This window comes from Aethalodelphis obliquidens, unplaced genomic scaffold (genome assembly GCF_003676395.1).
Source record: "Aethalodelphis obliquidens isolate GAN/ISIS:26980383/991018 unplaced genomic scaffold, ASM367639v1 scaffold7, whole genome shotgun sequence".
Classification (NCBI taxonomy): Eukaryota; Metazoa; Chordata; class Mammalia; order Artiodactyla; family Delphinidae; genus Aethalodelphis; species Aethalodelphis obliquidens.
The window spans coordinates 10293507-10309388 of record NW_020837951.1 but is presented as its reverse complement, the minus strand read 5'-3'; the positions used below and the strand labels follow the sequence as shown (position 1 = coordinate 10309388).

The 15882-nt window shown below is 34.8% G+C and overlaps 1 protein-coding gene across 6 annotated transcripts in view; it reads right to left on the bottom strand.

Moving 5' to 3' along the window:
• Nucleotides 1-4631: 4631 nt before the first annotated feature.
• The window catches only part of SCAI (suppressor of cancer cell invasion), a 137224-nt gene continuing 125973 nt past the window's right edge, over nucleotides 4632-15882 (bottom strand). For 5 of the 6 annotated variants that reach the window (XM_027104881.1, XM_027104883.1, XM_027104882.1 and 2 more), the window contains 3 exons: nucleotides 15140-15313; nucleotides 14848-14948; nucleotides 4632-5381 (listed from right to left, as the gene is read on the bottom strand). In XM_027104881.1, the coding sequence (XP_026960682.1) occupies nucleotides 5235-5381; nucleotides 14848-14948; nucleotides 15140-15313 (422 nt within the window). In that variant the 3' untranslated portion in view covers nucleotides 4632-5234. Of the gene's footprint in view, nucleotides 5382-14847; nucleotides 14949-15139; nucleotides 15314-15882 lie in introns of those variants that run through there. The other variant, XR_003432502.1, reaches the window with a different exon arrangement.

Genomic DNA, 15882 nt, shown 5'->3' with positions numbered 1-15882 from the left:
GACAAAGAAATACAACTGGAGGCATTTTATTCACTGGAAGCATTTTCTCAGATAAGCATACTCATCTTTGATATGCAGTTCCAATTAGAAAAATCTCTCGTTAGAAATGCCAAGACAGGACTAAATTAATCACAGCTGCTGCAAATATAAAGGTTATCAACCTCTTGTTCCTCATTAAATTCGACCCTACCTAGGTAAAGCCCTCCTCTACCTAATGCTCCATTTTCTGCCTCACAGAGGTAAGATGAGACACACTGGTGAAAAAAAAATTGTTCCCAAATTAAACTGTGGTATCAGGCATTAAAATGGCAACTAGGAACATATTTCCCTACTTAAAGGACATTTTCCTACCTATTTTGAAATGTGATCAAAGTAATTTTTTCCACTGCCCCTTGATTCTCAATATAAATACATGTTACTAAGTAATAATACCCAACTACAGGCAAGAAAATAAAGTACTAATATAGCTTAAGAACCTGCTGGTGTCTCAGTTTCACATACTTAGGTTTTTCAGGTTCATATCACTAATTTATCATCAGTTTAAATGGAAACTGGCAGATGATTTTAAAGCTAAGAATATCCAGCTTTCTGTTAAGATCTTCATGTCCTAATTTCAACTCCAAATTAGTCCATTTTACCCAAACACAAGCCCCTCAAAATAGAGGCTCACGACTGAGATACAGCCACAACCTAATTACAGCAGCATGAACAATGCCACCATGATGTCCTCACAGAACTTAAATAAATTCAGCCCACAATGGGTATGGGTATATAATATACACATACTGTATCTCTGCATACCATATATTTACAAATATGTACATATATACAAAAAGTATACACAGAGATTCAGCATCATGAAAATATATACATGCCACTGCAAATAAAATAAGAATTTCAAATAAATAAGGACAACAAAAGAGCCCTCAATGTAAATATCCTTAATACTCTCCAAACAAACATACAGGAACATATACACCCAAAATATCACCAGGAGATTCATACCATTCATATTCATATCAAATCTTTTTACTCACTTAGGATGGGGAGGTGGTTCTGCATCACAGGCAGTAGCCAAGTTTGCAGACCTTAGTACCTTACTATATTTCCTGTCCAGAATATTCTCTGTATATCAGACTGATTACAAGTCTCTGTGGATTTTTCAACAGAGTCCAAAACCCTTCTAAGAGACAGAAAGTTACTAACTCACACAGGTCAGAGATTAAACTTGGAGAAAAATGCTAATGAAAGCTCTCATAATTAATATATACATTGGATTTGTTGCTTTTCCCTTTACCTCAAAGAAATTCAGTTCAATCACCACCTAATCTGTCTCAGGGAATACTACTGCAAGAAGAAAACAAAGCATAGTAGCCACAAGTGAGAAAAAATAAAACCCAGATCCTTTACCAGGAAAATTTCAGTCACGACTAGATTGCACTTTGCTTTTATAATCTCAAAACATTTCAACTTGGTAAAAATATAAAGGGTACAATAAATTCTATGTGCTTTGAGAGGTTTTTGAGAGCACCACTTCCTAGGAAGAAAAAACACACACACACATACACAAAGGATATACCCTGGCTAAAATCAAAGATAAAATGTCTGACTTGTGGGATTTTTTATAAATAATAAATTAAAATTTGCTGGGGCTGATTGATTTACTGGTTTCAATATTTGATATATTAAAAAAATACCATAGCTTTTGTGCCAAAATATAAATCTCTAATTATTCCTTTCTTGTTCATTATAGAAAGCAACCTGAGCTACTGGAAAGACTGGGCTGAGATTAGGAGATTTGAGTTTTAGTTCTAGCTCCATCTTTATGAAAAAAAACTGAGTTTTTTGGGGTCTCAGCTTTCTCTTCTGTAAATTAGGGAAGATAGTCGCTTTATCAACTTCAGAAATATACGGACAAAGAAAGAGAAAACAATTCCATTGTGCTTAATTTTGTTTTGTATATAACTGACTTCTTGCACTCTTACACTATTTTGTTTACAGTGGTTCTTAGGTGAGGTGAGACACTGTATCAGAATCTCCAGGGGGGAGTTTGTGCAATTTGAAAGCAAAGAAGTGCCCTTTCCCATTGTTTTGCTTTGTTCTTAGTTCCAAAATTTAAATTTCTATGAATTCTAGAAATAAATAAAGGGTTTAACATTTTAATATTCATAAAGGGGAGCAGTATATATTGAGAAAATAAGACTCTCTGCCATTGCCATCTTGAGCCCATTGAGTGATTGTCCTTTTTCATTTCCTCTTCCTCAATTAAAGTAAGGTCTTAAAATGTAGAAGCTGGGTAATGGGTATACAAGGTTCATTAAACTCTGTGTATGTTTTAAATTTTCATAACAAAAAGTTAAAAAAAACAACAACAAAGGAATACAAGTGTTTGCACAAATGTAACCTTCACAATAAGGCCTACCTCATCACTCACTGAAACATTATTTTCTGCCTAAAAACAAAAGAAAAATTTCCCTTGCCACGCTCTAAATTTTCTTCATACTATTTAAAACTTTCTAACATAAATTTACTTATTTATTATATTTATTGCCTGATTCCTCCTACTAGAATATAAGCTTCATGAAAACAAGGACTTTTAAGTCTACGTTGTCTGTTTCACCAATGCCTAGGACAAAATCTGGAGTATAGTGTTGCTCAATACACATTTTTTTAAAGGCATGAATGAAACAATAGTTTAGAATTTTCCAGCACAGTTTTCCTCTCAAGATTACTTTAGTTCACTTTAAATTTTTAACCACCAGTAAGGAATTACACTACTATTAACTTGAGGAGCAAGGTCATCATCTAAACACTAGCTGTGAGTTCCAAGACCCCTTGTTCTTAGACAAACACGTTACTAATAACAAAAGCTCCAATTTCTTCTGGAGATTCTCTCTCTGAACTAGTTTCTACAACAACTGAGTGGGACCCAGATATTTTCTTGAACAAAAACTAGGTAAAAATGATATAGAAAAGAAAATGTTGTGTATACTAAAATAAGGGAAACCAATTTTCCAGGTGGCAGGGGTGGGAAAATCAGTATCTTTTGGAACCAAGAGTTCAAATTATAGAACCACAGAATTGGACAGAACCTTGGGCCAATGCCTTCATTTTACAGATGAGAGTGCTAAAAAGCAGAGACATGAAGACACTTGTCAAAGGGCATAAAGCTAGTTACCAGGAAAGCCAGGATTAGAACTCAGGTCTCCTAATTCTCAAGCCAGTGTTCTTTATGTTAATCAAGTGAGGATAAAGCTCAGGATGATAAATATTATTTTAAGCATCAGAGAACAGGAGAATATGTGTTGCTAGTACCGGCACAGAACTTCCAGGGAATTGAAACAAGAGGTCAGATAACTAAGGACAGTCTATTGCTGTGGTTCAGGTGAACACTGTTATGAAAGGAAAGCTATGAAGTTTATTAAGGTACTGGGGGGAAAAAAAAAAGGAAAGCAGTCTTTATCTGATAATAAAAACCCACTAGCAAAGGAAATCCCTCTCCAGGGTAACTTTTCCAAAGCCTTCTGAAATAATGTTTAAAAGAACAAACAAAAATGACTTTTAAAAAATTAATTAAAAAACCCACAAAGTCTCCCAAACCCAAGAACAATAACTTCAAGACTTCAGATGAAAAACCAACAAATTGGAACACATATATGAATAACTTAGACCAAAATAATTCTGTATGTTAGAAATAAAAACCAAGTTAAAAATATTACAGTAAAATTTCCCTAGGGACATAGGAAAGAGGCACCAAAAGCAAACACCTCATTTCCCCTGGGACTGCCAGAGGTAGAGTTGTGAGCCTGTACAGAAAATTAGGTAGAAGGGCTTTTGATTCAACGATTTCTGAACTTGAATGCTTGGGAGTCAAAAGAGGGGAAAGAAATCATAGCTAGTACCTGTAAAATTATGAAGGGGATGAAAGGGAAGAAAAAACACAAAAATCTTTATATAATACACTGAACCCTATATAAAATAATAAAAATCTTGTGCATGAAATATAAAATAGTAAATATAAGGAGTTTTTAAAAACCTAATTTCCAAATTGTCAATGCAAAAGCAACTTCCATTTTAACTATATAACAATTCAGTTACCCTCAACTAAAATTAGTAACAACTCTGAAGTTTCATAAATCTGAACTAGGCAGAAAGATTACAAACTCTCTACTGTATACCACAGACCTCAACCTAGACAGTCTTTAAACTTGATCTCATTAATTAATAAAAGTTTAAATGGAATTCCTATGGAAACACTGTATTATGAAAACGACAACCTGATTTTTTGACTGAAAGATTTAAAAGTTGTTCTTTTTCACTTCCAGCATTCAAAGAATACAAAGAAAACAAAATATGCAAACATATCTCATGATAACACAGGACTCACACATTCCAAATGATATGTATCATCTCAAGACCTCAATTAAAGATTCAGCTTTTCAGATGCAAATCAATCCTATACAGTTACTGAAACTTTGACAGCATTTAAACGAATTAAATGCTTTTAAGAACTATCTTGGGCTTCCCTGGTGGCGCAGTAGTTGAGAGTCCGCCTGCCGATGCAGGGAACACGGGTTCGTGCCCCGGTCCGGGAGGATCCCACATGCCGCGGAGCGGCTGGGCCTGCGCCTCCGGAGCCTGTGCTCCGCAACGGGAGAGGCCACAGCAGTGAGAGGCCCTCATACCGAAAAAAGAAAAAAAGAAAAAAAAAAAAGAACTATCTTGATTAGGCTTCAAAGAATCACACATTTTTCTATCTACTAACTTGGAATGAAAAGAAATATTATGGAAGGGCTCTGTTCTTGATTCTTAGTAGTCCATGCTGGCTAGTTTCATATTTGTGAACAATTACATATTTTCCAAATCCACACATTTAAGGTCCAAGTATAAGAGTTGGGTTTTCCTCATTATACAAAAATAAATGATTTACTCTTCTCAGGGTGAGAATAGTGACTATATGAGTGTAGGATCAGATGTTAGAGGTAAGCATCCATACCTCAAAACCAAAAAATAAAAATTCCAAGATTGAGTTTTTAAAAGACCTGAAACATTGTATTTTAAAACAGTTACCCTAAAAGTTTGAACAATTTTTTTCAGCTTGTTTTTAAAATGGTGGTCCTAAATTGAAAAATAAAAACTAAATAACACCACTATGTGTCTGTCATCACATTAGAAAACTGCACCATTTAAAATCTGTGGCAAATGAAAACTTGTTTCAACAGAGGATTTTTGTTCTAATAGTCATCTATGGTATTCTCAAGGAACACGTTTCGCACATCCAGAATGGATGCTAATTCCAAAATGTGCTTCTGGAGGTGAGGGTTCTCCACTGTTTCATCCCTTGGCAGTTGTGGATATGATTCTGGATAATTTCGTGTTTCCTGGTAAACAAAGAAGAGAAAGGTCAATTTTATAGTTTAAGGAAAGAAAATTATACACATTAATATTACTGTTAATATGAACAGTATTAAGAAGTAACTTAATATGCATATTTCTCTTTCATATTGGTAATATATTTGTTGAACATACGAAATTGCTGACATTTGACCATTTTGACCCCAAAAATGATAAGTTCATATGGTTCAACCCGATATATTCATTTAGTGAGTTATTTCATGAATATTTACTGGGGCCTATCATTTCTGGGAACTATGCTATATTGTGGAAACCATATAATTCCTACTTGCTGGGGGGAAAATCCTAAAATACACAGAATTTCAACAAGTATTTGTTAATGAATAAATAAATACACGTTTCAGTAGAAATTAAAATGAGAGAAAAGACATGGGAAACCCTGAAAAGGTCAAATTAATGGGCCTGGGCAATTAATTATAGGAGAAGGAGGTGTCAAAAATGACTAAGATTTCAGGAATGGATGACTTGAAAGAAGAGTTGAGAGCTACTCAGAGAAAAAGAGATGTAAAGGAGGAGATAATTTGGGGATAGTATAAAGCTTCAGGTTTTAGGTATATTTTATTTAAGGTAATGGGCTATACAAAGAGGACAGCCCGTCAACCAGAATTTGAAAATTCAGGACCGTATCTCAGAAGACAGGTTTGAGGGCTTCCCTGGTGACAGAGTGGTTAAGAATCCGCCTGCCAATGCAGGGGACATGGGTTCAAGCCCTGGTCCAGGAAGATCCCACATGTCGCGGAGCAACTAAGCCTGTGCGCCACAACTACTGAGCCTGTGCTCTAGAGCCCATGAGCCACAACTACTGAAGCCTGTGCGCCTAGAGCCCGTGCTCTGCAACAAGAGAAGCCACTGCAGTGAGAAGCCCGCGCACTGCAATGAAGAGTAGTCCCCGCTCACCACAACTAGAGAAAGCCCACGCAACCCAATGAAGACCCAATGCAGCAAAAATAAAATAAAATAAAATAAATTTTTTAAAAAAGAAGAACACAGGTTTGAGCAGTTTATGTCATACTATATACTGTATACATATATAATATATACACTGATACAATCTACATGAAGATAAATATTAATAGCCATGAAAATGGATGAGGTTTCTAAGCATATTAGCAAAGAGAGTGAAAAAAAGAGTCCCTAGAAAGAGAGATGAAAGATCAGGGGAAAAAACAAAAAAAGGACTAATAAAAGAAAAAAGAAAATAGTTTTTGTAATCACATGGAAGCAAAAGAAGAAGACAATTTCAAGAATAAAGTGATTCTCATTTGGAAATTCTTCTTCATTTGGTACTTTCTATAGACTACAACTTTGCCACATATTTAAAATTTACTGGAAAAATAAATTACCATTTTTCTATACATCTAACATGACGGTCCATATATTAAAAGGTCATTTCTATCTCTCTTGTGCCTGTAGGCCTCAGTAATTACATATTACAGAGACTAAATTCTCATTTTACCACACTAAATACTATGAGAAGTGACAATAATGAAAAGCTCAAAAACCCTAAAAAAAGAAAAAAAAAACAAAAAACCAGGAACTGCTGGGGGGCTACTGTAAACTGAACAATTCTCTCAGCTCACACAGGGCTGGGACATGTTTGAATTCTGACCAAACACCCCAAGGGTGGAAAATATGTGTTGAAACAGTGGACATATAAAAGAGACCCCAGAGAAATCATGCTTCTTAGTACTAGGCTGAAATAAATCTACATCTGTATGTTAATGCTACTGTAATAAATCTGCCCTTAAAAAGCTTAAAAACAAGCCAGGGAAAGGTCAAAAAGATGTTCAAGTAATTTAACTCCTGCCAGAACAAAGCCCAACGCTCTTTAAAGACAACAAAATAGAGAAATCAACATCGGAAAATTCATAATGCTCACAGTTTAACAGAAAATTACTAAACATACAAAGAATTAGAAATATGAGACCCCTAACCAGTAGAAAAAAAACAATAAAAGCAAACCTATAAATGATAGAGAATACAGTATTAGTAGGTAAAGACTTTAGCTATTATTATTCATTCAAGAACACGAAAGAAAACATAAATAGAATGAGGAGAAAAATGGAAAATGTTATAAGAACCAAAAAGAACTTCTAGAGGTGAGAAAAATGTAATCCCTGAAATGAAAAACTAAATGGACATAGGATTAAGAGCACATTAGACACTGCAAAAGAAAACATCAGTAAAGTTGAAGACAACAGAAACTGAAACACAGAGAGAAAACAGACATTTAAAAAAATGAAGAGCATGTAAATAAACCTTTTTTCACTTAAAAAAAAAAAAAGCAAATCATTGACCTGTAGGACAATATTAGGTTGTTTAACATATAAGTAATTGATGCTCCAGAAAGAGAAACGGAGGAGTAGAGAAAATGTTTGAAGAAATAATGGCCAAAAATATTCTAAAATATATTAAATATCTTGATATTTAGATAGCTCTAAGATGCTCAATAAACCCCAAGCAGGAAGAAAGCAACAAAGAAAAGCATATCAAAGTAGTACATCATAATCAAATTGTAGGAAACCAATATAAAGAGAAAATCTTAAAAACAGCCAGAAGAAAACACACATTACACATTGTAATAATAGAACAATTATTCAGAAAATCAGTAAGGCTATAAAGAAGTTTAACAACATTATAAGCCAACGAGACCTAACAGACATTTATAGAACCCTTCATTCAACAGTAGCAGCATATATTGATACATTCATTTCAAGTGTCCCTAGAACATGCACCATTATAGACCACATTCTAGACAATAAAGCACGTTTCAATAAATTAAAAGGACTCAAACAATACAAAGCATACTATTTGACCACAAAGGAATTAAATTAGAAATCAGTAAGATATCTTGAAAATTCCCAAAATTTAAACACTAAATAACATATTTCTAAATAACCCATGGTTCACAAAACACCAGAGTGAAATAAATACTGTTTCAGATAAATAAGCAATGAGAGAATTAATTACCACCAGATTTGCACTATAAGAAATTATAAAGGAAATTCTGTGGTAAGAAAAATGATACCACATGGAAGATTAAATCTAAAGAAAGAAATTAAGAGTGCCAGAAATAATAAATATATAAGCTTTTCCTCCTCATTAAAATTTTTTTAGGAATTCCCCTGGCGGTCCAGTGGTTAAGACTCCACACTTTCACTGCAGGGTATGCGGGTTCCATCCCTGGTCAGGGAGCTAATATCCCACATGCTGCATGGCGTGGCAAAAAAAAAAAAAGATAATTGACTGTTTAATGCTATGATAACCACAAAGTATCAAATAGTATATATCATACTCAAAAGTCAAATGACAATAATAGTAGAGACCGGGAGGGAGAAAATGGAAGAATACTATTGTAAGATAACTACATTAAATGTAAAGTGATATTAAAAAAGCAAAACGAGATACAGCATAAATCTACAGCGTTATTAAAATAAAATTCTAAAACAAAAAAAACCTCAATTAAGTCAAATGAAAATGAAGGCAGGAGAGAAAGAAAAAAGGTACAAACTGCAGCCAGGACAAATAGAAAACAAATAATAGTATATTTAACTCGAACTATATTAAGAATTATACTTAATTTAAATGTAATTTAAAACTAAAAATGTCAAGTAAAAGGTAGATATGGTCAAACTAGATAAAAAAGCAGGACCTAACGCTGTTGAAAAGAATTCCATTTTAAATATTAAGACAGATATAGGTTAAAAGTAAAAGAATAAAACAAGATTTTCCATACAAACACAAACCAGAAGAAAAGTGGTATAGTTATATTAATATTGCACAAACTAGACTGCAGATCAAGGAATACTGCCACACATAAAGACAGTTCATAATGATGAATGGGTAATTTCAACAAGACATAACAACTCTAAGTATGTACAAACTCAATAACAGCTTCAAAATGAACAATGAAAAAACAGCTCCAAAATGAGAAACTAACCAATTCACAAGTATAATTAGAGGTTTAGATACTTCTCTATCAGGGATAGAATAAGCAGACAGAAAATAAGTTAAGAATATGGAAGACTTGTGGCTTCCTTGGTGGCGCAGTGGTTGAGAGTCCGCCTGCCGATGCAGTGGACACAGGTTCGTGCCCTCGTCCGGGAAGATCCCACATGCCGCGGAGCGGCTGGGCCCGCAAGCCATGGCCGCTGAGCCTGCACGTCCGGAGCCTGTGCTCCGCAACGGGATAGGCCACAACAGTGAGACACCCGCGTACCGCAAAAAGAAAAAAAAAAAAGAATATGGAAGACTTGAAGAACACTATTAAATATACTTGGAACATCAAGCTGAATTGACATTTATACATCACTCCATCTAAAAATAGCAGAAGCATACATCTAATAGCATGTATTAGAATAGCATCTAATACATAGTCTTTTCAAGTGCAGAAAGAATCTTCACCAAGATAATTCACATGCTGGGTCATAAAACAAGTCTCAATAAAGTTAAAAGTATTGAAATCATATAACTAAAGCAGTTAAGCTTAAAGGGTAGGTGCTTGTACTAGAAGAGAAAAAGGTTTTCAATCTAAGTTTTTTTTTTTTTTTTGCAGTACGCGGGCCTCTCACTCTTGTGGCCTCTCCCGTTGCGGAGCACAGGCTCCGGACGCGCAGGCTCAGTGGCCATGGCTCATGGGCCTAGCCGCTCCATGGCAAGTGGGATCTTCCCGGACCGGGGCACGAACCCGTGTCCCCTGCATCGGCAGGCAGACTCTCAACCACTGCGCCACCAGGGAAGCCCTCAATCTAAGTTTTAAAACAGAAATTAAAAAGAGCAAATTAAAATAAAATTAATTAAAAAGAAGAAAAATAATAAAGTATGAATGGAAATAAATTAAGTAAAAAAGAGACAAACAGTAGTAAAAAAAAATCAATGAAAGTAAAAGCTGTTTATTTGGAAGGATCATTAAAACTAACAAACCTTTAGCTAGACTGGAAAAAAAAAGACAGGAAACATTACCAATATGAGTCATGAAAAATCACTAGAGAGTCTACAGAGACTAAAAGGATAAAGGAATATTATCAACAATTTTTTGGCAATAAATTAGAAAATGACTTGCAAGACACAAGTGATTAAAACTAAGAACAAAATAGAAAACATGAATAGCCTTTGAAACTGAATTCATAATTTAAAACATCCCCAAAAGGAAAACTCCAGGTCCAGATGGCTTCACTGATGAATTCTACCAATCATTCAAGGAAGAAATAATGCCAATTGAAAAGAAACTCTTTAAGAAATACAAGAGAATGAAACACACCCCAACTCAATTTATGAAGTCAGCACTACCCTGATAACAAAACCACATGAAGACATCACAAGAAAAAATTAAATACCATACCATAATCATTCATAAAAACAGATACAAAAATCCAAAAGGAAATACTAGCAAAATGAATCAAACAATGCAAAAGGATAATACATGACCACAAAATGTGTTTAGCCCAGATATACAAGGTTCAATCAATGCTATTCACCATGTTAACAGAATTAATATATATCAGGATCAATTAATGCAGAAAAAAAGTATTTGACAATCTTTTATACCCATTCCTGATAAAAACTCAGCAACAGTAAGAGAAAGGAGCTCAGTCAACCTGAAAAAGAGTGTGTATGAATAACTAACAATTAACATTATAATTTATGGTAAATAATTAATTTTTCGTTTAAAACCAGGAACAAGGCAAGAATATTCATTCACATTACTTCTATTCACCGTTTTGCTGTAAGACCTAGCCCTGATAAAAGCACACACATACACAAAATAGAAGGCATACAGATTGGAAAGGAAGACGTAAAACTGCCTTTGTCTGAAGATGACATGATCGTGTAGATAGAAAACCTTAAGGAATACACAGAAAGGTAACAAAGCAAATACTTCAATTTAGCAAGACTGCAGGATACAGGTTAATTTATTATTTTTTTTTTAAGATTTTTTTGATGTGGACCATTTTTAAAGTTTTTATTGAATTTGTTACGATATTGCTTCTGTTCTATGTTTTGCTTTTTGGCCACGAGGCACGTGGGATCTTAGCTCCCTGACCAGGGATCGAACCTGCACCCCCTGCATTGGAATGCGAAGTCCTAACCACTGGACCACCAGGGAAGTCCCACAGGTTAATTTAGAAAACATTATTAGCTGATAATACATAAAAACATTTGTTTCTATGTATCAGCAACAAATAATTGGAAAATGAAATAAAAAATATAATTCTATTTACAAATCATCAAAACTTGAAATACTTTGGAATAAATTTAATAAGATACATGTAAGACCTGTATGATGAGAACCACAAAATATTGGTGAGAGAAACTACAGAAGACCTAAATAAATGGGGAGATATACCATATTAATTCATTGGAAGACTCAATATTATTAAAATATAACTCTCTACAGATTGATTATATAGATTTAAATGTAATCCCAATCAAAATATAAAATTCACATAGATATGCAAAGGATCTTCTAGAACTATTAAAACACATAAAACATTTTGGCAATGGCAGGGGGGGCTCACACTACAAAGATTTCAAGACTTATTATAAAGCTACAATTATCAAGGCAGCAGTATATTAGAGAAAAATGCTATCAGTCAATGGAACAGAATTTAGAGTCTAGAAATATCCCTATACATATATGGTTGACTGATTTTCAAAAAATAACAAAAGTAACTCAATGAAAAAAGGATAATCTTTTCAACAACAGATACTAGAACAATTTCATACCCATACTGAAAAGAAATTTTAACCCTTACTTCACACTGTAAACAAAAGTTAACTCATATCATAGAACTAAATGTAAAAGCTAAGACTATAAACTCCTAGAATCTTTGTGACTTTGGGATAGACAGAGATTTCTTAGATAAATCACACCACAAAAGAAAAAAAAATTGATTCGTTCAAACTTCATCAAAATTTTAAAAGTTTAGTCTTCAAAGCCACTGTTAAGAAAACGAAAAGGCAAGCCAACAGAATGGGATAAAATGCAGCTAACAAGCATATGAAAAGATGTCCAATATCCTCATTCATCAGTGAAATGCAAATTGAAACTATGGGTTGGCCAAAAGGTTCGAATGAACTTTTTGGCCAACCAATACAATGAGATACCACTATAAATCCAACAGACTGGTTAAAATTTAAGACTGACAACACTATGTGTTGATAAGGATGTAGAGCAACTTTCACATGCAGTTGCTGGGAAAAGAAAATGACAAAACTACTTTGAGAAAAAGTCTGGCAGTTTTTTATAAAACTAAAGACATACCTACTCTATGATCAAGAAAATTCAAAATGTAAGTCTGGAAAAGACTTGTATAGGAATGTTCATGGCCACTTTATCTATAATAGTCAAAAGTTTAAAACTGCCCAAGTGTTCATCAAAAAGAGAAGGCCTAGGGGACTTCCCTCATGGTCCAGTGGTAAAGAATCCACTTTCTGATGCAGGGGACGTGGGTTTGATCCCTGGTCGGGGAACTAAGATCCCACGTGCCACGGGGCAACTAAGCCCACACGCCACAACTACTGAGCCCGCGGGCCTCAATGAGAGAGCTCTCACGCCGCAAACTACAGAGCCCATGCACTCTGGAGCCCGTGCACCACAACCAGAGAGAAGCCCACGTGCCACAACCAGAGAGAAGCCTGTGCGCCACAACGAAAGATCCTGCACACCTCAACAAAGGTCCCGCGTGCCACAACTAAGACCTGACGAAGCCAAAAAAAAAAAAAGAGAAGGCCTAAATAAACTGTGATATATTCAGAAAATGGAACTACTCAAAAGGAATGAGTTACTTCTACATGAAACAACACAGATGAATATTAAGAACATGCTTGATCAAATAAGGTTTACACTGTATAATTCAAGTTCATGAATAGGTGACATTAATCTGTAGTGAAAATAATAAAAAGAGCATTGTCTCTGGGATCATGGGTAGTGGACTGACTGGAGAGGGGTGTGGAGCAAATTTTCTGGAATGATGCTATGTTGTATTACTTGATTGGGGTTTGAGTTACAAAGGAGTATGTATTTGTCAAAACTCATCTAATGGTACACTTTAGTTCTGTGCATTTCACTGTATGCAAACTTTACATTAAAAAAAGAAGTAAATAAATATAAATTTCAGTTATTTATATGCATGATGAAGTGTTGAGGGGTGAAGGCCACAGTTTACTTCAAAATGCATCAAAAACTGAGATGAACTGATACTTGAAAAGAGAGATGGATAAATGGACAAATACGTGAGAAAGCAAATATACCAAAATGTTAACTGCAGGGTCCAGCTAGTGTGTATGTGGGTACTCACTGCAAAACCCTTCCACATTTTAAAATTACAGTCATAAAATGGAAAAAATATCATATTTTAAAACTAAAAATGGCAAAAGACTTTTGAGAATATTTAAGCATATTTGAAAAAGAACCAAATGTTACTTATAAGAAGTGAAAAATGGCTAAATTTTTTAAAACCTCACTGAAGAGTGTTAGTTACATGAATACACAGAAAGAAACAATCTACTTAGAGCAAAACAGACCAAAGACTTGAACACACTCTTCATAAAGACGAACACAGAGTAACACATATGAAAAGTTGTTCAACCTCAAGAGTAATCCCAGAAATGACCTTTGAAAGCACAATGAGCTACTACTTACACCCACCAGATTCACATGAAACACAAAGAATGACAGCAACAAGTGTTGGCAAGGATTAGACCAATAGCAACTCTTACACACAGCTACTGCAAGCGTAAACTGGTATAACCAGGGCTTTAACTAGTAAGGCTGAATACATCTATAGTGTCTGACCCTGCAGTCCACTACTAGTATGTTCCGCAGAGAAAATCTTACATATGTGTGCCAGGTAACTGATGGAAGATTTCACAGTGGCATCGTTTATAATAATAACAAACCAGAAACAACCCAAATGGCCATTATCAGTAGATAATGAGTAATTTGGGATGTATAGTCAAACAATTGAATCCTATATAGTAGTGAAAACGGATGAATGAAAGCTACAGTCAGTCATCAACATGGCTCAATCTCAGGAATGTAACAGTGAGTCAAAAAGCAAGATGTAGAAGAATACATACAATATGGATCCACGAACATGTTGTGTAGGAACACAAAAACATGTGACAAAACTATGAAGAAAAGCAAATGACAATTATAAAATTCAGGGTTTTAGTTTCATTAAAACTAAAGAGGGGAGACAGGATCAGGGAAGACCCACAGAGGGGCCTCAAAGGTAATGAAAACTTTCTGCTTCTTAAACTGGGTGGTAGCTACTCAGATGTGCCTTAGATTGTGCATCTTTATACCTTACATATTAATATGTGAATATTATATTGGATCTAGTCAAAGTTTATTTAATACAAGTGAAATATATGACTCTTAAATACCTAAAATGGCAAAATTGATCTTTAATGATATTCCTTGCCTACCCGAAAAATCTTGTGCATCCTCATGGTGGCTGAACAAAAGATAAATCTTGTGAGAAGCAAGCGAAGAAATTCATCTCCAAAAAACTGGAGAAATGCCTGATCTGCAAAGAGGAGAAAAGTGACAGTAAAAGGATACTTAAGTGGAAAATACATTTCAAAGGCAAGAAATTTTCAGGAAAACCTTCTCAACTTTCCTGCCTTCAACAAATACCTTTACAAATTCAAACAATTTAAACAATTTTAAACCATTATAGTACATTCTGTTAAGTGTGCAGTTAGATTAGTAGGGTACCTATTGAACGTGAATGGGTCAGTAGCTGGGCAATATCGCGGTTGATTTTTCGAAGATATTCTTGACACTTTTCCCATAGGCCTCTACGCATGCTTGACAATCCAGAGACAAATAGGAAGGCCATTAGAGGATTGTTCAAAAAGAGAGTGAAGAGGCTACCTCGTTGAGATTGATCTGTAATAACAAACATGTTATATATATAGACAACAGTTTTGCGAAAGAGAGGCATTTGAGGAACATTTTAATATACTGACAATGTATAAAATTAAAGCTGTATCATTAAAGTATACTTCAACAAAGTACATTTGGCTTGGAACTACAAAAACATATCCCAGGTACATTGCTTTCTGCTGAAAAAAAACGTAAGATAGAGCCTCGTAAACTTAAGAGAAATGGAAAATGAACATATTCCTTTGCTTTTTTTTCCCCTCCCACTAACAACTTCCATGCAAATATGGCAAGTGCTGGATCATGGGCAGCTCCTAATGGAACCCTCTGAGAAGTACTAGAACTGCCAATCTCTTTCATTCTCCTTTGTTAGTTGCTCTTTCTCTTCCTATCCCTTAAATATCAGTATTTTCTTTCTCCACATTGCTGATCTCACCTATACACAAAGTTCAGTTATCATTTATATGCATACTAATTCCCAGTTCCCTATCTGCAGCCTAAATAAGCTCCTTAGGTCCAGAACGGCGCTGTCCTACAGTAGCCACCAGACACGCTTCAAAAGTGATGAGTCCAAA